This window comes from Drosophila gunungcola, unplaced genomic scaffold (assembly GCF_025200985.1).
Source record: "Drosophila gunungcola strain Sukarami unplaced genomic scaffold, Dgunungcola_SK_2 000001F, whole genome shotgun sequence".
In the NCBI taxonomy this organism is placed as follows: domain Eukaryota; kingdom Metazoa; phylum Arthropoda; class Insecta; order Diptera; family Drosophilidae; genus Drosophila; species Drosophila gunungcola.
Window position 1 is genome coordinate 10,466,248 of NW_026453197.1, and position 23,419 is coordinate 10,489,666.

The window sequence follows — 23,419 nt, forward strand, 5'->3', positions numbered from 1 at the left end:
AAAGACAATGTACCGGGCTGTAGTGGGGGGGGGGGGGGTAACTGCTGGTAGGCTTAAGATTTTCTTCGAGTGGACAGTGCAAGTTGCAAGACAAATATAATGAAACATTTTTGGACAAGATGCAGTCACCTACCTCACTTATATACTGTACTGTGCACGCAAATGTCTAGAGATGCAGCTGCATTTTGCACTTGTGCACTGGTGTGTGTTTGTGCTGGGTTTACTTTACTCATTTGCAATGTTTTTGGTAAAATGTAAAATTGAATTATTTAAAATTTAATAGAAAATCTTTGACTTGCTCAAAAATACACACACAGCCTCACGCACGGCAGCAAAAGCATATCTTGCTGTAGAATATATGTGAGTATTTGGAGAGGCATAGAAATATGTTTTAAGATTTACTTACGCAAGGTATGGAAACTATTTCGAGATGTTCGTCATTTGGCCGATGATCTGTGTTTTGAAAAAAAAACTTATGCAGAAAATATTTTTAATATTTATAGTTTTGTTGGTTTTACAATTTTTACCTTTGATCTTATGGTTTTTGAACAAAAACATGTTTATAATAAGAAATTTATTTATTGCTTGTATGATAACAAAAACCAATGAACGCTAGTACGAAAATTAAATCAAAATTTTACAATTTATTGATTTTTGAAGGTATTTTAAAATCGAATACTGTATTTTTTGAATCACTTGAATATTAATGTATATTTTAAGCTTCACTTCGCCCACACACAGACACACACACAAACATATGCATGGGCTGACACACACACACGGGCACAGTAATATAGCCTCAGCAACATCTTGAGCTGGAAGAGCAAAGTCCAAGATGAAGGACTCCGTCCATTGTCCAATGTCCATCGAAGCCTTATGCGCTTGTAGGCCTTGTTATCATTTCGGTAATTGCATTTTTGTGTTTGTCGTTGTTGTTGGCATTGCTATTGCTGTTGTTTCCATTGCACTTTGATGCAGTTTTTGCATCCTCTGCGTTTTCTCTAAGGGGTTATTCTGGTAAACTTTCTCAAGAAAACCCAAACCACAGCTGCAGCAACGAGCCATAAATTCTTGACTTGCTCCCAAGTCTGGTTTTGCCCTGAAAGGCATACAATGTATTGCACACTTTTGTGCATCACTGTTTCTAATTTCGGATGGGACAGCATAGCATTAATAAATATGCACAGCATGCCTAATACGCTATAGTGTCCATCCGGAGCTTTGTAATTTATTTTATGATAATAACATTTTTTGGTTCTATATTTTCCTTAGCCTAACATCAACAACCTATTTGAAAGCAAACGAAACTGGAATTTTCGCTGCTCCTTTCACCACGTGTGGGATAAATGCGATTTTATAGGTTTCCCAAGCGTGGGTTTGATAGCAAACTTTGTTCTTTTGTTTGCTTGTTACGGCAAGAACATCTTTGGATGTATTTTCAACGACTGAGATTGAAATGAGTGACGAAATGTCAAAATATGGCAATTATTAAGAAATAGTAAGAACAGTAAGAAACAGATGCAAATAATGTCTTTGATAATTCAATTTTATAATAATAATATTATTATGTTAAACTAAAAAGTGCGATTTGAGGCAACTGTTAGTTAAAAGGGATTGTTGTAAGTATATGGTAAACAAAAGTATGATTTCTTTAAAAGTTTTTTTTAATCAAAACCCTTTTTAAAACTAAGAAAATATTTTTAGGAAAAACTGAATTTTTCATATTCAAATATTATTGAGAATAATATCTAAAATTCATTGTTGGAAACAAAGGAGCTTGTTTTTTTGCCTTTTAAGCAAATTGTTCTTGTTTCTTTCAGTTTTTATAAAAGAAATCGGTGTTTTTTTTAAGCTGACCAAAACGCGTTAGAATTCATTTGGCTTTGTGTATTCGATTGGACTCCCTGGTGGAGTTCGCAGTGCGTTGAAGCCTCTCGATAAATTTCAATTACTAACCCAATTAAAAAATGTTGTGCGCTTTTAGGCGAACAAACAGTGAAAAAGCGAAACAAAAAAAAGGAAATAAAATAATAAATGTAGGCATAAAAAAAGGAAATATTTTCAATATATTTGCGCAGAGCTTAAAACACAAAAAAAAAAGAAGAAAAACGACAATGCGAGTGGAAAATGCAGCAACGGCGGCTCCGACCATTTTTAATTTATTTTTCCTCTCCTGCTGTCGCTTTTGTTGCTGCTGTTGTTGTCGCCCAACATTTGCCGACGTCACACATACGCACCATTGGCCCCAGCGTCTGTCCTGGGGTTTTTTATGGTCACCGCTGCCGTCGCTGCTGCAGCTCCCCCTTCCCCGTCCTTTGCCGTCCATTCCCGCCCATTCCCGTCCATTCCCGTCAGCCTCGAACTCGCACCCTCCCACATTCGATGGAGGCAATCAGTGCACCTATGTACCCTGATCCTGGGCAGCCGGGACTTCGATATGGGCATGGACATGGACATGGACATGGACATTGCTGGCCCGTTTGCTTGCACGCGCTTTCGCATTTGGGCATCTCTCTTGCTTTTTGTTCATTTTTTGAGCGTTCGCCGGCGATTCGAGGCCAATGGTGGCATCGACGTGTTGGAGCGGTACCGTTATATATTTTTATATATTTTATTTTTCATTCGCGCACGCATGCAATAAAACTTGTAAAAAACGGCGCTGCTGCCGCCGCTGTCCGCGGAAAAAACGAACAAGAGGTAAATAATGTACAGAGCAGCGCGAATGTGCAATGTGGCTACTTGTGTGTGTGTGTGTGTGGAAATGTGCGTTTGTGTGTGTGTGTGGGGTTAAGGGGGGAGGATGGGCAGACAGATGGGCGGCCAATGCGTTGCATACTTTTAGGCGCATCGCTGCATCCTTACAGGGGTTTTTGGGGGGCTGCATTTTTTGCAGGCATTTGGGGCGTTGTCGGTTTTATTCGTTTTTTGTGCGTGCAACAGCGGCGGCTGCGAAATAATGCGCTGCCCTGGCACTTTTGACAACAACACCAATGTTAATGTTAATGATAACAACAACAACAAGAACAACAGCAAAAGCAACAATAGCCACAGCAACAACAAATAATTGAAAAGCTGGCAGCGCAGCCAGCTGCAGGTTCCGTTCGCTTTGTGCGCTTTTTAAATTGCAACTGAAATATGCGTTAATTTATGTTGCGTTGTTAAGCTTACACCCCCAGCACCCACCCCCACCCCCACCCCCAACCTCGCCCCACCTCCACCTCCAGCGCCAGCCATCGTCAACTCTTTTTTTGTGCGTAAAATTGCGCCATCCCTTCGGCGAATAATGCCCCCTCGTGAAGCCTCATTATCTGCCTGTCGGAGCCGACAACGAATCAGTTTTTCCAGCTGCACTCCCCAACTCTTGTTTGCATTCGACTTCTCCAAAAGAATTATATAACCTTTCGTGCTGCCATTGTTTTCCTCTTTTTAAATCTCTAGAATTTGCAGCAACAATTTAATAGTTTGCCAAACAAGCCATTATTATCAATTGATTGTTGTTAATTGAATACATGTTCTTGATTTTCAGAACTTGTGCCAAGGCTTTCAACTATATAAAATGCAAGGGAATCAGTGTGTTTTTATGACCTTGAGCTGGAAAAGAAATTTCTTATAATAATTTTTTTAAACCTCAATCTTTTTTTGCTCAATTTTATAGCTGTTTTTCATAATAGAGAAAATTCTATAGCAGATTAAATTCCGGTTATAGTCGCTTAAATGATCGCAAGATTGCCAACAATTGTAGACATGCTATGCGGTTAAAGTTGTGATGAAGTGAGAAAAATAAATAATATAGCTCTCTTATAAGCAATTCGGCCAAAACTAACATATTTTTAAAGTATTCTCTTCTCCTAGTTTTCGTAAAAGATTAAAAGGTTTTTTATTTGTTTTTTTTGGAAAAAAATTTGTTATTTGTACTTTGTATGTAGGGTCTTCGTGGTTCTAATATGTGAAGTCCCTGAAATTAACCAAAAAATCCTACCCAGTAACAGGCCATTGAAAATAGAACAGGTTTTAGTTTGGGCAATGCGCTGAATACCTTTCCAAGATGTGTGGACTTTTATTGGTGTCCTTTGGCACAGCATCAGCGTGGAGATCACTGCAATACAGACGCAAATGGCAAGGAGTTCGGGAGCAGACAAAGAAGTGACCAAAACTGGACATTATCTTTGCCGAAAAGAAGGAAATAAAACAGAGTCATGCGGGCCAAATCATCGGCAAACATCAGCATCAACTGAATAAATCGGCTGGTGTAAGAGTAGACCCACCCCGATCAACTGAAATCCAAGTGACCAGCGGAGGCTGAGGAGTGACCAGCGGCAAACTGGTTACTCCTTGGATGGAAAACGAAAAGGGTTGCTGAGGATGCTCATCTTGGCCGGGATGCGTGTCAAAGTTCAACGGCAGTTTTGATGCTGTTGTCCAGTTTGGAAAACCGGCCTGGTTCTGGGTACGAATCCGTTGAAATTTTGATGTGAAAGTTCAGCAAAACGATAGAGGGAATCTTAATAAAAGTTCCATGTCCTGCCACAGATGCGGATGCGGATGCAAATGCCGATGCTGATGCTGAGATCGAGCGTGAGAAAGTTTCCTTGCCAGAGCCAAACTTGTTTGCATCCAATGTCCTGCCGCAGATGCTGCCTGAAACCAGTCGCTCCTTTCGGATCAACTACTTAGCCGGCCAGCCTATTTACTCATGCTATTTGGGCAGTTGGCTAATTGCTAACCAAATGCCAAGCAGCCAGGCCAGTCCAGCCAAACATTAGCTCACCAAATGGTCAAAAGCCAGCCATTGTTTGTCAATAAGTTGCTTCGGTAATTGTCCTCGAACGGAGTCACCATTTAACTTATCTGGCATCCACCAGGAATGACGTGCTCCACCTTATTAGCTTAGATATTCCATTAGGCGCATCGATTACTCAGACATGCATTGATTTTTTCACAAGTGACTGCCAATTTCAATGCATATGCGATGAGACCACGGCCACTAATGAGCATCTGCTGTTCAACCCCTCATTTGCCAGGAGCTGGAACATTAACTGTTTTCATTAGCTCTGCAGGGCTTGGTAACTAAATCAAAAATAAACAACTTATTTTAGGTCACTTTAAGGGAATAATAATTTTTTTTATTTTGTTAAAAATTAAAGTGATTTTGTAAATGGAAAAATACGTTTTTGCCTTTTTCGTGATAACAGAATATTATTTTTTTAGCCCTATTTGCCCTGTATGTACCTTTATGTATATATTTCGTCAAAGCATTCTCAAATATCTGAAAACAAATTAAAAAGTACAAGCTGTATATAATTTTCATTTTTTCATCTGTCCAAATCCATTTTTTTTTTGTTTTTTTTCATGTCGTGGTTGATTTTTCATTTTGAATATTGATTAAATCGTTGTCATTTGAAATGACTCAGTTAATTTTTTATAACCTTTATTGTTCCACACGCCTTGTTCGATTACATTTCAAATGAGGAATACCTTTACAAAGTGTCCATCAACGCGTTATGGGATTTATGTTATTTCTCTATAATAAATATTTATTTATTATTTGTTTCATTATAAAATTATCATTTATATCTTACCTGATCAATAATGCCAGTTCTAATCTTCGTGTTTCTAAAAGTTCGTTACAAAATTCGCCAGTCTGCGTATTTATAAAAGCAGGCTACCCGAGATCAACCAGTTTTCGGTACTTTCAACATTATTTCTGGCCAGGTCCAGTAATTAAGCTGAACCCAAGCACTCAGATGCTGAGATGCAGACAGAAGTCACATCGGTAGAGTAGCCACACAGATAAATCCGGTTCTGGGATAGTGCTGACCAATGGAAAACAAGATAAGTTTGGGCTCATAAAAAAACAATCGAAATCCTAAGAAAATCGAAACAATGAGAAAGCACCCTTAAGAGTAAGGAACCTCCTCATAAGGACCATCCCATTGCCGAATAAGATTTGTATATGTGAGGTTTTGTATAGCATGTTGTTTGGCGCGACTTTTTGTTTTCGGTGCCAGTTTACTGACAAGGCATTCAAAATTTTCTTTGTATGCTTGTTTATTTCTGTTCTTCTTTGGTATTTCAGACGGTTTTTCCGCATAATAAAACGTTGTTATTAAGTGGTACAACTTTTGACGCTTCGTTGGCAATCTCAACGCAAAACAAACTAAACAATGTACATTTCGAGGCGAAAAGAAGCGCAACAGGCGGTCGTGTGGGAGTGGGAGGTTGGCTGGTGGGTGGTGGAAAAGCCTGAGCCGACCTCTAAACGAGAAAAATGAGCACTACGCTTTTCCCCATTCCCTTGCACTCCGCCGCCGCCTAAAAGTGTGCTTTGAAAAAATGCAAAACACCTCAGGGCTCGGGTTAGGGGTGAGTTTTGTCTCATCTTCGGGTTGGTTCAGCTCGGACAACAAGAAGTTGGGCCAGGATTTGCTGGCCAGCAGTTGCGCAACTTATTGAGGTAGGCACTATCGTTATCTGAGAGATGCTCGAGCAAGCGAGAAGCTCGTTTCGAGGGCTGCTGGCTTCAATCGGGGCTGCAGTTCAAAGTTCAAAGATGCCCGGTCAACCGGTTTGTATCTGGACCAGCCTGTCTTCGACTGGACCTCAAGACCTTCTTCCCAAATGGACAAGCATCCGCATCTCCTCGAGATCTTCTCGGCGGGACGTTGACCAGTTGGCCAGTCAGTTGTGTTTGAACTTTCATTCGGTCGCGTCGCGTTCGCTGTTGTTCTTTTCTTTTCTGGCCTTGGTTATTTGTTAAGCCGAAAAGATCTGGGCGCATGTTTTTCGTTTTTGTGGGATTTCTGTTAAATTTTGATATTGTTAAAAAAAAACATTGTTTCTGTTAACTTTTCGTTAAATATTCGTTGTGGAAATTTTGTGTTGGAGATTTTGTTAAGGCCGAATATACAAATTGAACATCAAAAGTAGGTTCTTAAAATATACGTTAAAAAAATGTAGAACTACTGAGTGTCTGAGCTTTTAAGTTATTAAGCCTTGGTTAGCCAAATAAGTGTAATAAGATTGTGATTTATATGTAGTGCATGCTGGTTTTAAAACATTCTCACAAGAAAAATTGTTAATCAAAAAGATTTGCAATTCAATTTTGCAGGACCTACCGAGAAATCCCCCCAAACGAAGATCAGAAAACAGTTGAAATTCCAATTTCACATAAAATTCAACCCCTACCCAATGCTATCGATTATCGTCTGGACTTGGCATTGATTTTGCGATTTATTCATTTAGTCAATTAAAAAGCGTGTGATTGAGTTGACCCAGCGTTCGCATCATGGAACACTCGAATGGTGGCAGCAAACCTAGTACAGATCAACCAGAGCCACCTCTTCCACAGTCCTCGGCGATGATTCCCTCGTGCGAAGGTTGGAGCAGCAAACGGAAGCTCTATGCCATCGAGGAGAGCGAGGAGAGTTCGCCGGTGACTGTGGGCAAGGCGGAGGCTGATCTGGCCTACGATGCGGATGTGGACGAGCTGGAGCAGCTGGATCGGCTGGAGCAGCCCACGGGTGAGCGTGAGATCATCTACGAGCTGTTCCAGCCCTGGGCCCTCAGCACATATGGCGATCAGGCCAAGACCAAGACGATAACACTGCGCAAGAAGGCGCGAATTCTGAAGGCGCTGGAGGGCAAGGAGCACAGTCGCCCCGACAGCTCCAAGTTTCGTTTCTGGGTCAAGACAAAGGGTGAGTGTGTAAGAGGGCATCCCTGAGGAGGAGTCACTGATTGTCTTTGATACGCCCCGATAGGCTTCACCACCAACCGGCCCGATGGCTTTGAAGAGGCTCCCGCCAGTCGACGCCGCATGAAGCCCCTGCCCAGCTCAGCCATTCTGTCCGACAATCCCGGCGACGTGGACCTCTTTGCCGCCTCCACCAGCAAGGGGTTCGGGCGCCGAACCTACCGCAAGGTGGCCTGTGTGGAGGAATTCTTCGACATCATCTACAACGTCCACATGGAGCTGGGCGGACGCAGTGGCATGCACGCGGGTCAGAAGCGCACCTACCGCATTGTGAGTGTAGTGTATTAGGATTTATAATGATTGCTAATATCAGTTGTAATGTGCAGCAGAAGACAGATTTTTAGGGACAGAAGGTTGTGATCCATTTATTACATATCTTTTAAATCTATATCAACCACTTTTATAATAACGCATTAAAAATGCCTTTGAAATACTTTGCATAATATTCCATTGCGAACTACATAGCTTTTTGGTTTTTCCAGTTTCGTTCCCATTCTGCTTAGCTGAAATTATTTTGTTTCATTTACAAATCGATCAACTATGCATGCCATTTATATAAATTCCATAATTTAAAAGTTTACCAGGAACTTTATGATTCCAATGCATACTTATCGTATGATATGCAATGTCTTCCTCAAATTTGATCATAGATAGGAAATAAATTAATCAACTTGTGCATTAATTGTTTTGCCATACATCAAGACATAAATAACAGTTCTTATTTTAGACACTAATTCACAATTATATTTTAAGTATTCCAATCTATTTACTATATGTAAGGCCCTTATTTTAATTTAATTGTAATTTTATTATATTTTCCCCCACTCAGATCACTGAAACCTATGCGTTCCTGCCCCGCGAGGCGGTCACCCGCTTCCTGACCATCTGTCCCGAGTGCAAGAAGAACCTGCGACCCTCCTCGCCATCAGCGGGCGGAAAGGACTCCGACCTGGCTGGCAACGAGAGCTCCTCGGAAGTGGAGAACTACCTCAACTACTCGTCCCACACGGAGAGCTCGTTGGAGGCGGGGCCAACGGCCAAGCGCCGCCGGCACTCGAGCGCCGACCTCAAGGCCTCACAGCCGGTGGTGGCCAGTGGCTTGGGACTGGGACTGGGACTGGAACGGGGACTGGAACGGGGTCCAGCTGTCGTGGCCAGCAGCTCTAGTGCCACTCAGCTGGATGTCCTGGGAACTGGACCGCCGCCCAGCCACAGCCCCAAACCACCGAAGGCGCTGCAGGCGGCTGTTGAGACCACGCCGGTTAGCGTGCCCAAAATCCGGGTGAAGACTCAGTTGCAACGTCCAACGAGTCCAACGGATCAGTGCCAGGCTGATCTTAATACCAATCCCCAATCTCATCGCCAATCCCAACCCCATTGCCAGACCCAACCCGGTCCCCAATGCTTTGATGTACAGCTGTTGAAGTCGCGGGATAATCTTCTGCGATACTATGACTTCATGAGGCGCTTTTATGCCGGCGAACCGGTTTTAGCGCCGCCCCTCTACGGCAGCAGCCTGTTGCAGAGCCTCAGCTATCCAACCACCACCTCGACGGCTGCCACAGCAACCCCTACGACCCCTACTACCCCTACTGCTATTATCTCAGCCCCTGGCAAGATGCTGGCCCCTCCCAGGGCCGCCTCTCCAGCTCCCAATACCAATACCAATCCCAATCCCAATCCGATCAAGACCTCGCCGGACAGTTCGATGCGGGCACGCTCGCCGGAGGCTTCGACAGCCAAGCCTAGTGTCGCCGCCAGGGATAATGTACTCACACCGATTAATCTAACGAAATCTATATTTTGCAGCTTGAAAACAGGACATCCAGCCTCCACATCTACGCCAGTGCCGCTCAAGCTGGAGCTGCCTAGTCCACCGAAGCCACTGCCGGAACTTCGAATTCCGCAACTACGAGGACTTCCGCCCGTGGAGTTATCCTTGCCGCTGCCGCCGTTGGACTTGGAGCGACTGAAGCCCATCACCTCGACTTACTTGCAATTGACCCGCAGCATGGGACTCAGCGATGAGGATGCCTTGCGGTTCGACAACCTGGTGAGTAAAGACTTCAAGTACTCGCTCTAGACTTAAGTGACCAGGAGCAACTTGAGAACTGATTATAGTACCCAGACAGGAAATATTATAATTAAGAAAGGATTTATCCGATCTCAAATATATTTTACATCATTCGTCCATTATTGACAAATTTACCACGCAATTTATTGTCCTTTTCTATTGAATATAAAGCTTGACCAGTATTTTTTATTACCTGACCATTAATACTTTATATTACATAAAGAGCCTTTGGCGAGTTAAAACCTTTGTTACAATCATAAGAACAAGTTATAAAAAAATTTAAACATATAACCACATTTATTATAAAAGCGTTGTTTACTAACGGAATCGAACAAAGGATACACCGAAATTGTTGAAATATTTATGCTTTTTGTAACATATATTTTATGCTTAATTGAATTTCAATACAGCGCCCAAAGGATGGCAATGCTTTTTTATTAGGTTAAGTTGACGCTGCCACGCCAAAGTGCAAACTTTTTTTGCTTCACGTATTTAGACTTAAGAAAAAATGCTTTTATTCCGATTTTCATACAATTGATTGAACAACAATTTTTTACTAATCTAGTTTCTCTTTTCTCTGACATGCTTGGCTTATAAATGTAACCCAACTAATGCAATGCTAACGAGCGAGAAAGGCAATGAGAGAAAAACACTTTTGTCGGCCGAACAACCACTACCTGTACCACCAAATCATCAGCCAAAAGAACAACGGCAACCAAATCATCCATAGCTTTCGGCCACCAAATGCGTTTTGCCATGAGCTGCGCACAAAATTATGCAATAGTTTTTTATACGTATTTTAATCATTTTGCCGTGAAATTCCAATTGAATTTCTCGTTTCGCTTCCCTTTGTGTTTTTTATAATTTTGATCTCTTAATGCTTGAACTATTTTAGGCTGCAATTAATTTTTCCTTTTGCTAAAATTATGTTGTTAGCCATGCTTAGTCCACTAATGTTATTATTTAAATATTATTTCGTTGGTTTTTTATTATCGCAATTATATTTTCCCTTTCTTTTAATTTTTTACAGCTCAGTTGTTAGCAAAAAAAACAAAAGAAATTGTTTGTAATAAATTAGCCATACAAAACTATTAATGCTTTTTAATTAATTTGGCCAACGATCTGAAATTAAAGAACATTTAATTTCTATATTGTAAATATGCGAGTAGTTTTTGAATTAATCAGAACGCTTTGTAGTTGCTTTTATTGTTGTAGACAAGAAGCCGTTAACAGGTAAGGAATTGTAAGTTATGAGTATTTGTATTATATACATATGTACAATTTGAAGAAGAAGTTAAGCTAGAGCTACGTGTGTTAGTCATAAGTTGGCTTCGTCGCTCCCATCTATAATATTATTTAATTAGAAACAAGAAAGGAAGCAAACTTCGGCAAGCCGATGTTTATATACCCTTGCATCTATTGCAAAAATAAAAAACGTCTTTAAAATATCCAAATTTTGAATAATATGAGTACCCATTAAAACTTTTTTTCGGTGGTTCCTATGTTTATAATAATTATTCGAAAAGAAAGTTCCCTTACATTAAACGGTTTTTATATAAGACAGAAGCCTTTGTTGAGAAAATAATGTCCATGTTTCTTGGCTATTAATTAAAATACCTTATTAGTGATTTAGCTCGGTATGCACCGAAGCTTTATATTGGGAATATCCCCCTAATTAAGCCGGAAACTATATTTCGCAAAAAACACTCTTATCAGTTGTGTATATATAAGTTATATTCCACCACAATATTGACTTACAGACCTTCACTTATAATCACGGGGTTTAGCCCCAGCTGATAAGCCGATTTATTGAATTCCGTTTTTTTTTCAATACATTGTTTACAAAATATTCCATTATTTACCACAAAACTTTAGTTGAAATGAGCTCATAAAATTACAATTTACTTGGTGGGATCTTGCTGCTTAGGATTTTCTTCTGCCCCTTTGACTGAGCTCAATACAAATTTGAGTGTCAGAATTCGGCCATTCCTATCCACGATTTGTTTTGTCAACTCCCCATTCTTATTTTCAATGTCCAAGGTACTCACACCCACCTTTTCCAGGAAATCGTCGATAACTGTGTCTCTTTCAGGGGAAAGCGTCGGAAGGGGAACTAAAGTTCGCTGCGTGGTGGTGGAATCCACTACTGGCACAAAGACTGGCTTACGTTCGCTGGGGCGGGGATACAGTCCAGACCTGGAATCGATCGATCCAGTTGAGAAAGTGATTTCTACGGACGGATTCGATGCCGGTAGTGGACCAGGTTCCCTCGATAGATCGGGAAATAGCTGCTGGAACACGCTATTGCCTGGAGATAGGGTTCCGCTATACGACCTGGTGGTGGTGGTAATCTTTTGTCCCAAATTATCCACTTCCGTCTTGGTTGTGACTCGCGGCGTCACTCCGGCGGGCGGCTCCCAGTTAGGAAAAAGTGAGCTCCTCGGAAAACCGCTGTCAAAGACACTGGGAAGGGTATTGCCAAAATTACCAGCCCCGAAGCTTGATTCTTGAACCGGACGGTAATGACGAACGGGGTTAGGCACATACTCCCACTCTTCTTGGGGCTTAGAGCGTGAATTATCCTCTAGCCGAGCAGGAGGGGACCGCTCCGTGACTATTGTCTTTGTAATCTTTGCACTATCCGGACTTAGCTCGTAGGTAACCCTAGTCAGATGACCAGCAGCATCCTGATTGCTGATTACCAGCGGCTGCTTGGTGCGCCACAGTTCGACCAAACCCACGTCATCCAAGCCAATTAAGCGGGCCGAGGCGTACAGTTCTCGACTCGGTCCATCGTTAGTGGCTGTTGTCGCTCCCATCTATTAGATTATTAAACAAATAGATTATTCCACTCGAAGGTTGCAGTTTTCTTCCATGACCTACCTCCAATTGTAGGAGCAGCAAGCTGGCAAAAATTGCCAGAGGATTAGCGCACTTCATTTTCGATCTTTTCGCTACACTTGTGAACACTTAGACTGCCTTTATTGAACTGAGATTGAATGTAAATCGGCTAAGCTTGCCAACTGATCCCCATCCTAAGTGCAGGTGCCTCGTACAGGTTATCGCATAGTCCCGCACACAACCGTCTTATCAAGAGTGTAAACATATTTTGTGTTTTCCAAGAATTATTTAAACAATTTATTTCTATCTTCGGGCTTTGCCGAGTATCATTTTTGTTTAAAAAAATTTGTTGAAGTTCATAACATAAAAACTTTTATATAAAGTTTAAACTTTCTTAAGCCTTGCTTGGATTTTGTATTTCAAAATGATTATTTTTAATATTGTATAGGAAGTTATATGTTTTTGGAGAAATTTAGGTACCCTGAATACCAATCCTTTATTAAAAAAAAGTATATAAATGCTTATGTCAACTTCTCAAGGTGTCACCTTTACGTTTCATACAAAATAACAAAGTTACATTACAAAAAGTTTATCAGCTTGAAAAGGTCCCCAAAATCTCCTTTGGAGACTTGGACCTGTGGTTGGGATTTGATCGACAGACAATTCATCCCCGCAAACTTCGCCATAAGATGGTAAAACTCTTTCAAAAAATGTCATGAGCAAACTTTTCTTTAAATTATGATGTAAACAGTACTTGTTTATTAAAGAATACAAAAGCAATAGAGACATAAAATCAAACAATTGTAACGACTTCCACAGTGGAACTCTCCTAATTTGCATTAGCTTCTCGATCTTCTTTAGTTTTTAGTTCGAAGCTGGCGCTTAGAACTCGGCCTTCCTTGTCCACGATCGTCCTGACCAGCGTGCCATCCTCCTCCTTGATGTCGGCGGCAGTGACGTCCACCTTGGCCAAGAAGTCATCGATGACTGTGTCGGCTCCGCCTTTGGGTGCCAGAGTGGGCAGACCGACCAAAGTGCGCTCGGTTGAGGGTGGATCTGGCACTGGAAGCCACATGGGTTGGTCGTCATTACTCGATCGGGACCCATCTCCAAAGGCAGGCGGTGCTGGGGCACTAGCGGGCACAGGAACCAGGGTTCGACGCGTTGAGGTCGGAAGTGGCGGGTACCATAGATCAGTATCGTCAGTGTTTGTTGGATTTCGGTCTTCTTGAGGGGCACCATTCCCTGGATTTCGTTCATTTACGTTGGACTCAACGCGTCGTGCAACATTTCCCAGATTTCGCCCTTTAAACCTGGGCTCTTCTGTTGGGGAAATATATCCCGGGCTTGGACTATCGTTATGATGACAATGGCACGGTGATGAGTTGGGCGTTTCCGCATCGAACTGATTACGTCCCTGCCCGATAAAGTTGTGAAATATGTTAAAGTCGGGAAATCCGAAGCCGACCGGATTTATAAAGGGGTTATTGAAAACATTTGCAAGTCTGAGCGTAGTTTGCAGCTGGTTGCGAATGTTGTTCGATATAAAATCTAAATTTTCTTGAGCTTGTGTGAAGAGAGCTTCATTATTTACCGGTGTTCTGGTTACGCTATTCCAAAATAGTTTTTCTCCATCGGTACTTAGCTGATAGGTGTTCTTAGTCACAGTACCGTCATTTCTTGTCTTTGTGACAATCCACGGCTTCTTGGTTCGCCACATTTCATTTATTATTCCCTCATTCAAGCCCAATCGCCGCGCTTCGACGTACAAAGACGGATCTAGTCCATTGTAAGTTGATCTTGCTACTCCCATCTAGGCGAATAAATTGTTGTCACTTGTGTGAAGATAAGAAATATAATGACCTACCTCGAATTGGAGAAGCAACAAAATTGCGCAAATTACTAGTAGATTGGGGTATTCCATTGTTAATCTTTGCGCGGCACTTGCAACCGCATTGATTGTCTAGTTCAAACTAAGCTTTATTCCGCGAGCATAGCAAACAATTTCCGATCGCAATCTGTTCACGCTTACCTATACATAAAGAACTTTAAGAGTCACGTTTTCAGCTGGTTATTCAGAGGTTATCGTGTTGATGAGAGTTATTTTCAACTGGGCTTTTTTTTTACTAGCTGAATGGGAAATAAATTGAATCATGAAAAGAAAAGTTATTTGCTTTCAGGATTGTTGTGGAAATTAGAAATCATTACTTAATATGAACACTTTCACAAACATAACATTTACAAAATCTTAAGTAAATCTTACATATAAGAGTACTGAATATTAAACTGTGCATTTTTTAACTCGGTACATATGTGTGCTATTCGTCAACAGAAAAGACCGGTTTTTTGCAGAAGCTTGCTTTCGACTCTAACATACCCATCAGCTGGTCGCTGCTACTGCAAGTATGTATAGATTTAACAAAATGTGCAAGACCCCTGATAAGATGTTGAATAGGGTGTTCATTTTTATAGAAGTCATAATAAAACGTCTAGTCTATGCCCGAGCATGCCAATTTCTCATTATCGTCGATTATATTTTACGTACAAAGTCACATTCTATAGATAGCCGTGCACAACTAAGGCAGTTTTCAGAACAGCCTTGCTGATTGGGAATATTGCTATTCGCACTTCCGTAAATATGCGTTTGAAATATATTTCTTATTTTATTTTTACTGGGAAAAAAGCCACTAAAAGCAATAAATGTTGCTGATATATGTGACATCCAATGACTTAATTTAAAAATGATACGTATATTTGAGTATCAGCGATATAGATATTTTCAAAAAATGTTTATATAATTAATTTATGTATAGTAAATGCTATCAAACGTGATTGCTTTTATTACCTACAAAGTCACCAGCAAAAACAAGCACCGTGAAAATAAAAACTTTATAAACTTGGTGTCATATAAATGATACAATGATATATGTGTTATTATGGCAAGGAAAAAATAGAAGTGTACCCCATAGCTCTGTGTAATTTGGTGGAAATCAGGGTGTGGATGGGGTGGCTGTGATAGGATACTGAAGATGTGGCCCCACCGATAGGTCGGCATTAGGTTGACTCAGGGGCGGGGGCCACGGTCCAGCAACGGCCCTTCGCTGAAAGGTTGCAGCAGCAGGACCGGACTTCAGTCATGGCCATGCAGGATTTACGCTAAAAAGACGCCATAAACCTTGAATGAAAACAGAGCGTAGGGAAAAAAAGGGACCGAAATTGGAATTTGATAGACGCCCGGTCCTCTGGTCCGTGTTCTGGTCCTGGGTTCCAGGTTTGAAGCTGCTCCTCATCCTTGCTGGAATCTAGCCGGAGTCCTTGCCTCTGAGCTCAGAGGCCATTGCACGTATCCCTTGCCCAAACCCTTTCGGCCTTTTCCACGGGAGTTGGCCGAGGGTGTTGCAGGCCAGCAAGTATTGACGACTTTTTAAAAGGGTCGAACGAACGTCGGCGCTGTCAGGGTTGAACGGGGGGTTGGGGTCAGAGCCCGGTCGAACTTGGCTTAGAGGGTGGGCAAGGGGCAAAGAGGACTGCGTTGGCGCGTGCTATAAACCAACCGATTTTAACGCTTTACAGGTGAGGCCAAGCGAGGCGAAGGTGTCTGTGTGTGTGTGTGTGAGTTTGTGAGGGGGCGGCGATTGGGTGGCCGGCCAAAGTTATAAAACTTTACAGTTAACTAGGCTTGGCAATCAAGCTAAAAGCAAAGGCGTCGTCCTCGTTCATGTCCTGTTGCTACCTCGGCTCCTGTTCGGAATCCCGCCTGGCGCCATCTAGCGTCAGTTGGGCGACTTCATCCCTTCCCCTCCCGCAAAAACAAAAAAAAACCAAAAAACTGGCAAAAACCAAACGAGTCCGTGCCCCTCTAAATGTGGACAGGTCAACACCCACTTGACCGCCGTGTGTGAGCGTAGGGTGTGTATATGTCCTCCGAGTCCCCGTCCCAACTGGGTGACTCAGTTTGGGTACCTTACACTCACACTCGCAGTCGCATTGCCCGTACACAAATCCTACGCCACCCAAAGGGTTTGGCTTGCCCAATGCTCCGTGAGTTTGTCCAAATCGCTTTTTCGCCGGTTTTTTGTGGACTGATTTTTTACCCGTTTCGTTGCAGATATTGTCATTGAGTGCGGGACATTTTTTTAAACAGTTTTTCGCTTGCTGGTGGAGAAATTTAGTTAGTTTCGAGTGGCTGTGTACATTTCTGAAACGATTACGTGTACCTAAAGAATGCAGCTTATAACAAAGCTTTAAACTTTAGATTTTGTACCGTTACGAATTTTTAATTCTAAAAAAATCTTTGAACATTTAAAAATACTTTATAATAATTTGAACATTTTTTAAATTTCAATGTTCTTGTATTGAGCACGAACAACATTGAATATTTCTTGTTAATCTTTCTTAACTTGATTACATGTTTATAATAAATTACGTATATAACATCTGACAAACTTATTCTACCTATTTTAATTTAAATAAACTTTAGGGCATTTCGATTTTATGTATTTTGTATAGGCCATAAACCATTAAGACCTGCTTAGAAGTCCAGAATTTATGTAAATCCCACTTTAGTGTTAGGGGACTGTTAAAAAAAACTGAAAGCCAGCAGCTATGGGCACGCACCCCCAAGAGGCAGTCTTTGCTACGTATCTACAGCCACACACCCGCACACCCACCCAACTGAAACCCCAGGTCCCAAGACCCAGGCCCCAACCTCAAAACTGGGGTCCGGAGCGACTGTCTGTCAGTCGGTGGGTCGGTTCGGTGGGCGGAGAACGGAGTTTTAGTGCCTCTGGAACATGGGTCGGGCACTTCTTCATTAATTTTCATGGCGGCACAAGAACAATGCCACGCCCCCCGCCCGCCCCACGACGCGGAGGAAACAGAAATGTTGGAGCGGCGAAAGCGAAAAAAAGTTTCTTCCAGCTCGGACCAAAGTTGTGGGTGTGTTTTGTGCAAATGAGTGAAGGAGGTCCTGTTTGCTGTGTGTGTCTGTGTGGGTATATCTCTATGGCTCTGTGTGTCTGTGTGTGGGTTGATTACTTTCTGTTTAGGTGCCCGTCCAAGTCGCCACCCTGCCAAAACCCCACCTAGCCGCTTTTCGAAAAGGGACTTCTGAAGGCAAAAACGCATTTTTATGTTTGCTCGCCTGCCCGTCGTCTAGCGGTCCTTATTCTCTTCCCTTTTTTTTGTATATCGTAAGCAGGATGCGAAGCCCTTTTTTGCACCCAGCCACACCCAACGATCCCGGCGAAAGGGAGTCGTTTCCCGGGCAGGGACAATCGTCCCAACCCCATCGATGTCTGGTCCTGGAAAAATTGCAATTTTCGCTGAGGAAAAAAGCCAAGACAACGTCTTGGAGTCGCTTTGACATGGGCAGGGACCAGTTACCCCTGCACCGCTCCCCTAAGGGCTGCTCTAATGAATTTCCGTCCAGGCAACTGGGCAGCATCCCTGGCAAAAAATGGGAAAATAAGAGAGATGAGAGAAAAAAAACAATTAAAGTAGGATTTGGGCGAAGGAAAGGGCAAACGCACCCATAATCATAATTGCGCGCCCGAAACTTGTCGATTCTTCAGTCCTCCGTATTCCACCAACGGCCGACCGACCTCTTTTCCTCTAATTGTCAATCCCCCTTTTGCTTAATTGTCTACTGGGCTCCCAGCTTGTTTCCTTTTCAAAGCACTCTTGTTCTTTATTCAGGGTTTTTCAAAAATTTTCACTTGCTTTTAATTTGTCAATTCGTTTGGAGTTTTCCTTGCTACCCGTTTTGTCTTTTTTTTTTGTGACTACTCTTGGACAATTTTCCTGTTTGCTGATGAGTTGTCGAACACGGTGGCAATTACTTATTTTGGCTAGCCTCGAGACTTGCGTTTTAATTACTTGTTGGATTTGAATAAGTGCTGCGTTTATGGCAGGGATTGAAAGAAGCTTGATTGGGGAGTTGTTTAACTTTCTTCTCTAATTTGAGAGATCTTTTGGATAGGTATTTCTCATTCTACACGCTAAGGTTTTCTCATAGACGATAGAAATGTTTTTTAGCAGGGTTTTCTATTCTTACTGTTTTTTCACTAATATATGTTTCTTCTTCTTTCGTTCATATGAGAGTTTTCTTATGGTACCGTAAGATAATACAATATATTTCTTTCAAATAAAAGGGAATAAAATAAGTAAACTACACTTATTGGTATACATTTGTAATAAGTATAGTTTCTTGTAAAATTTGTATTGCATTGGTTTCTTTATTTTAATTTTAGAATTACTTTTCAAAACCTTTAAAAATTGTACTTTAAAAATGACAAGAACAAACCTAAAACTTCTCAACATTGCAAAATACTTAGAAAATAAATAAGTGGTTTGATGATCAAAAGGGATATTTTTGATAAATCAGTTGTTTCAAAATACTATCTGAGCGCAATTTTATTTTTATAAGAGTCCTTGATAATTGTCTTCCGATCACCGTTCGAACTTTTCAAGACTTAATTCCCCTATTTAAAAGTCCATCGCAAATAAACATTTTGACTCCTATCACCGAAACACTAAAAAAGATGTACCGAAAGGAGAAAAAAAAAGAAAAAAAGCAAAGTGTTCATTGCTACCGAATGAGCTTCCGATGCAACGGGGAAGTGGAAGCATCAGACGACACGAACGATGACGTTGATGGCAAATAAACAAAAGATTAAGCCCAGACAATAGTAAACAAACCGCATCAAAGAGGGCAAACCGGAAGCGACGGAAACAAAAAAAAGAGTACAACAATCAAATAATGAATTCCTTTGGCAAACGACAAATTGATAAATTAAACGCCACTTATGGGCTATATAGCTATATGTGCGGCAGTGTGTGTAAACCGGAAGAAAGTGGAAAAAGAAAGAAAAATAACAGCAAGGACACGCAGTGCAAAAACAATCGCAACAACAACAACAGCCGCAAAGTGCACGCAAATTGAGGCGGCAATAAAAAACAACATAAACAAGTAGCGCCTGGAAATAAAAGAAAAAATAAAAGTCAAAGGACTCACATACACATCTGCCGTCTCGTTCACACACTCATACACACACACACACGCATGCAGGCCAGACGAAAAAAATAGAAGCAAAACAATTAACGTCCTTGACGAAAATGTATTTTTTATTTCATTTTATTTTGCCGCCATTCGAAAAAAGCTAAAAAAGAACAAGTTGAAAAGTTGAGCCGTGTGCGGCATAATAAAAGCACAAAAAGCCAAACGACCAAGAAAATTATCCCCCCTGAAAGGGGAGAAGGCGAGGGGTGGGATGGGGGGCTGAGCAGGTGGACGAGGAAGACGCACAAAAGAAGACTGGAAAAAGCAAAGTGGAGGCAAAACAAACAAATAAGCAAACAAGTCGAGGGATGCCGACAATGGAAGAGAGTGCCAAAAGAGAAGATGATGTTCATGGCCTAAAGGATAGGGGGCACACACACACACACACACTTGTACTCACACACACACATGGGCAGCGGAAAAGAAATGCGAAGGCAAAAGTGTTTGGAGGCGGCAGACAAAAAACAAGCAGGACGAACTAGAAAGCGAGCAACAACAGAAAAAAGAACTGAATGACAATGGCACTAGCAGTGGAGGAGGCAGAGAAGCAACAGACACAACCACCTGTTGAGTCATCGCGCTCACACACAAAGGCACTCAGACACACGCATTTGAGAAGAGAGTCCTGCAGCTCAAGCGGAAATGCAAATAAACAAACACGAGGCGAGAAACGAGGACGAAAAGGAGCAAAGAGAAACTCGCGACGACGACAACGAAAACGATGATGAGCGGCTTTGCCATCGTATTGGTGGCCCGCTCTCTCTCACTCTCTTCCCACCTCTCTCTCTCACACACCCACACACACACACATGGCTTTGAATATTATTATGGAGGATCTCCCGAGTTTCAACACTTTTTTTCCACTTTTCTTGGACATAAAAACAGCAACAAAACAGCCAAAAAAATAAAAAACACGAAAACAATTCGAAAAATAAACAGAACCGACGTGGCCAAAAGGATGCAAAATTCAACGAGCGAAAGTTACCAAAGGAATTTACGACTTTCGGCGAAATCAATTCAAAAGTGGAGCAGAAACAGCAGACAGCAACAAAAAAGGATCAAATAAAAAGCAAAGCCAGACAAAAGGGATGCTGCATGGTAAGATATTCCTTTTCTATTTGCATATTCGACTAGAGGGGATAAAGGATTTTCGCATCACATTTTTTTCGTTTGTTAGCGAAATTTTTTGATTTATCAGACGAGTCGGTTTTGCGGTTGACGCGAAGTCCTTTTTATTGCTGCATTTCGTATGACCGATTGATTGGGCTGTAATTGTTTTTTATTGAATTGAAACGGCGCTGAAAACAGTGCGTATAGAAAGAGGAAGATTTATAGATTTAAAGATGTTATTGCTTTTGATTGTTTCGCAAGCAATTTAAATTTGGATACTAAAATAATGATCATTGCAAGTTTTCAAACAAAAATTTTTAAACTAAAACTAAACTAAACTAATCTCTAAAAGATTATAAATTACGTAAACTTGTTAGCTGTACCACCAACTAAATAGTTGAAAGCTAAAAACTATTTATAAAATAAGCGAGAGATAATTTTAATAATAATTTCGGCAATCCGTTCTAAAACCTTGCAATTAAAATGATTTTCCTAATTGCCTTTAATCCCAGAACAAAGATCTAGACTATAAAAGTCGGCACTTCAATCGATTTTAGAAGAGAGATTTGGTTTTTCCAAAGGAATACGGATTGAACTTTCCCCCCAAAGATGCCACACGAACACAGACCAAAGACCTCTGCGTTGGTCCACAACTTGAATTATATTTTGCAACTAATTTATAAACTGAACGCATCTCCTTCACCGGCCCGTTCGGTCTCTCTCACTCACTCTTTCTCCGGCGTAGACATTTTGAAGGAAATGCATTGATTATGCATGCGTAAAGCCCAAAACTCAACTGTGGATGCATAACTGTGCCCCGAACCCAGTCCTTTGATCTGACGCACAACCAGGAGGTGTGTGGTGGCTTTCAAGTAAAAAGATAAGACAGCACTATGCAGACCAGGCGTTGTTTCCTTCTCCCTTTCTCTCGGAGATATCCCGGCATTTTCCCCTTTGCACTTGGCCGAATGTCGTAAGATTTTCCCAGTCCCAGAAATAGCTTTTCACTCCCAACCAAATCCAACTACCAAACTACCTAACTTGTGCTGCTGAATTTTCTTCAAAATTTTGCACTCCCTGGATCCTTTTGTGCGTTCGTCCTGTGCAAATTAAAAGCATTTATATATGTATGTATTTGTGGGCGACCTCCTGGGAGAAATTACGCCCCTTGCCCCTTTTCACTTCCAAACGAATTATGCACAAACGACGTTCGTCCAACATTGCGTATACGTAACACCCTACTGTGTCCATGTGTTTGTGTGTGTGTTGATTAGATTTTCTTGCAAGAAAACTGACCAAAGAGTTTCCCATACATCAGTTGACCACATACGCACATATACACACACTACACACACACACACGCACACACACAAACATCTAAAGTTATATAGAAAGAGAGAGATTTGCACTTTTGCTTGTAAGAATTTTCGGGGACTCGTGCAATTGTGTATGCTTGTATTTTAAGAAGCTGACCACACACTTACACCCGGCTCACCCACAAGTGCATATGCAACACCCACCCACATACACACACACCAACACACACTGGCAAACCGCATGCAGCTGCAACAGCTTCCGTTTACCATCCCATTTGGCCACCCAAAAAGTTTTCGTTTTGCTTTCTTGGACTTTGCCTAATGCACATTTTTGCATTTTGCTCTAGACAGAGTCGGCATGCAGTTTGCCAGAGCGAGAGGGCCTAATTCGAAAATTTCTTATTAGTGAGCAAGTGAAAGAGAGAGGGAGAGCGAGTGCGGATGTGTGCGTTTGCGGGGGCCAAAGTGAGACAGCTATAGGTACGAAGAAAGTGCACTAAAGACTCGGGTGTCGGGCATAATGATTTAAGACCTGGTTTGAGGGTTATGTGCATCAATTGCTGACTGGGCGCAACAAAATCCCATTTTTTTGTCATCGACCACATTTAATTGTAATCCTTATTGTGAAAGCCACTGAGGAGTGAAAGGAGTATATAGTCATCTAGTAAAAATAAACTTAATTATGCAAATGTCCACTTTAAATTTAATTTCAATTTTCTGCAATCAGTAAACACTTTTCAGTCACTCAAATTAATCCATTAAAATTGTATATATATTACAAGTACACACTTCGGTCATCTGTAGAATTTCTATTTATTTGAGTAAAAACTTTTGAGAAAATGGAAATTAATGCCAAATTTCCTTTAAATACCTAGAAAAGCGCCTATCAAAAAACAAAGTAAATTGCTCATTTATGTATAGAGGATGCCACACCCCAAGCGCCCAATGAGTTGCGTTTATTTTCGTTGCAATATCTTAAGACATTTGCAAGTACCACAATATCAAAAACGAAACCTCACACCCATCAAATACCGAACCCAAATTGATATATATAGAGAGCGAGCGAGAGAGTTTAAGTGCTAGAGCGAGACCGAAAAATCACACGTGTGTTGGTCGAAAATTTTAATCAAAATTTATCTTAAGAAAAATGGATTTCCCCCTTGAGCGTGGGTGTGTGAGTGTGTGTGTGTGCGAGCGAGATGAAGGCTGATGCAACAAGGCCTAGAAATCGATAGCATTGCCTGCTTTTAGGCGTTAAGACAGAT

At 41.5% G+C, this 23,419-nt stretch overlaps 2 protein-coding genes across 6 annotated transcripts in view; one reads left to right on the top strand and one right to left on the bottom strand.

Moving 5' to 3' along the window:
• LOC128262234 (AF4/FMR2 family member lilli) overlaps nt 1-23,419 on the top strand; it is a 139,006-nt gene that overhangs the window by 69,103 nt on the left and 46,484 nt on the right. The window contains 3 exon segments of the mRNA XM_052996376.1: nt 7,243-7,697; nt 7,761-8,023; nt 8,583-9,806. Of these exon segments, the coding sequence (XP_052852336.1) occupies nt 7,286-7,697; nt 7,761-8,023; nt 8,583-9,806 (1,899 nt within the window). The 5' untranslated portion in view covers nt 7,243-7,285.
• On the bottom strand, nt 11,596-14,743 carry LOC128262238 (uncharacterized). Of its 5 annotated transcripts, none has more exons than XM_052996384.1 (3): nt 14,536-14,743; nt 14,263-14,481; nt 13,405-14,190 (listed from the first exon to the last, which is right to left on the bottom strand). In XM_052996384.1, the coding sequence occupies exons 1-3, from the start codon at nt 14,590-14,592 to the stop codon at nt 13,498-13,500; spliced, it is 969 nt and encodes a 322-aa protein (XP_052852344.1). In that variant the 5' UTR covers nt 14,593-14,743; the 3' UTR covers nt 13,405-13,497. The 5 variants fall into 5 exon arrangements, with proteins under 5 accessions (XP_052852346.1, XP_052852343.1, XP_052852344.1 ...); XM_052996385.1 differs by having other exon boundaries at nt 13,405-14,085; nt 14,536-14,734; XM_052996386.1 differs by lacking the exons at nt 13,405-14,190; nt 14,263-14,481 and adding an exon at nt 11,596-12,646 and having other exon boundaries at nt 14,536-14,607.

Coding starts and splice junctions, on each gene's coding strand:
- LOC128262238 (XM_052996381.1), bottom strand. CDS start 14,592: ATGGAATACCCCAATCTACTAGTAATTTGCGCAATTTTGTTGCTTCTC. Junction 14,482..14,535: donor TGTTGCTTCTCCAATTCGAG/GTAGGTCATTAT, acceptor TTATTCGCCTAG/ATGGGAGTAGCAAGATCAAC.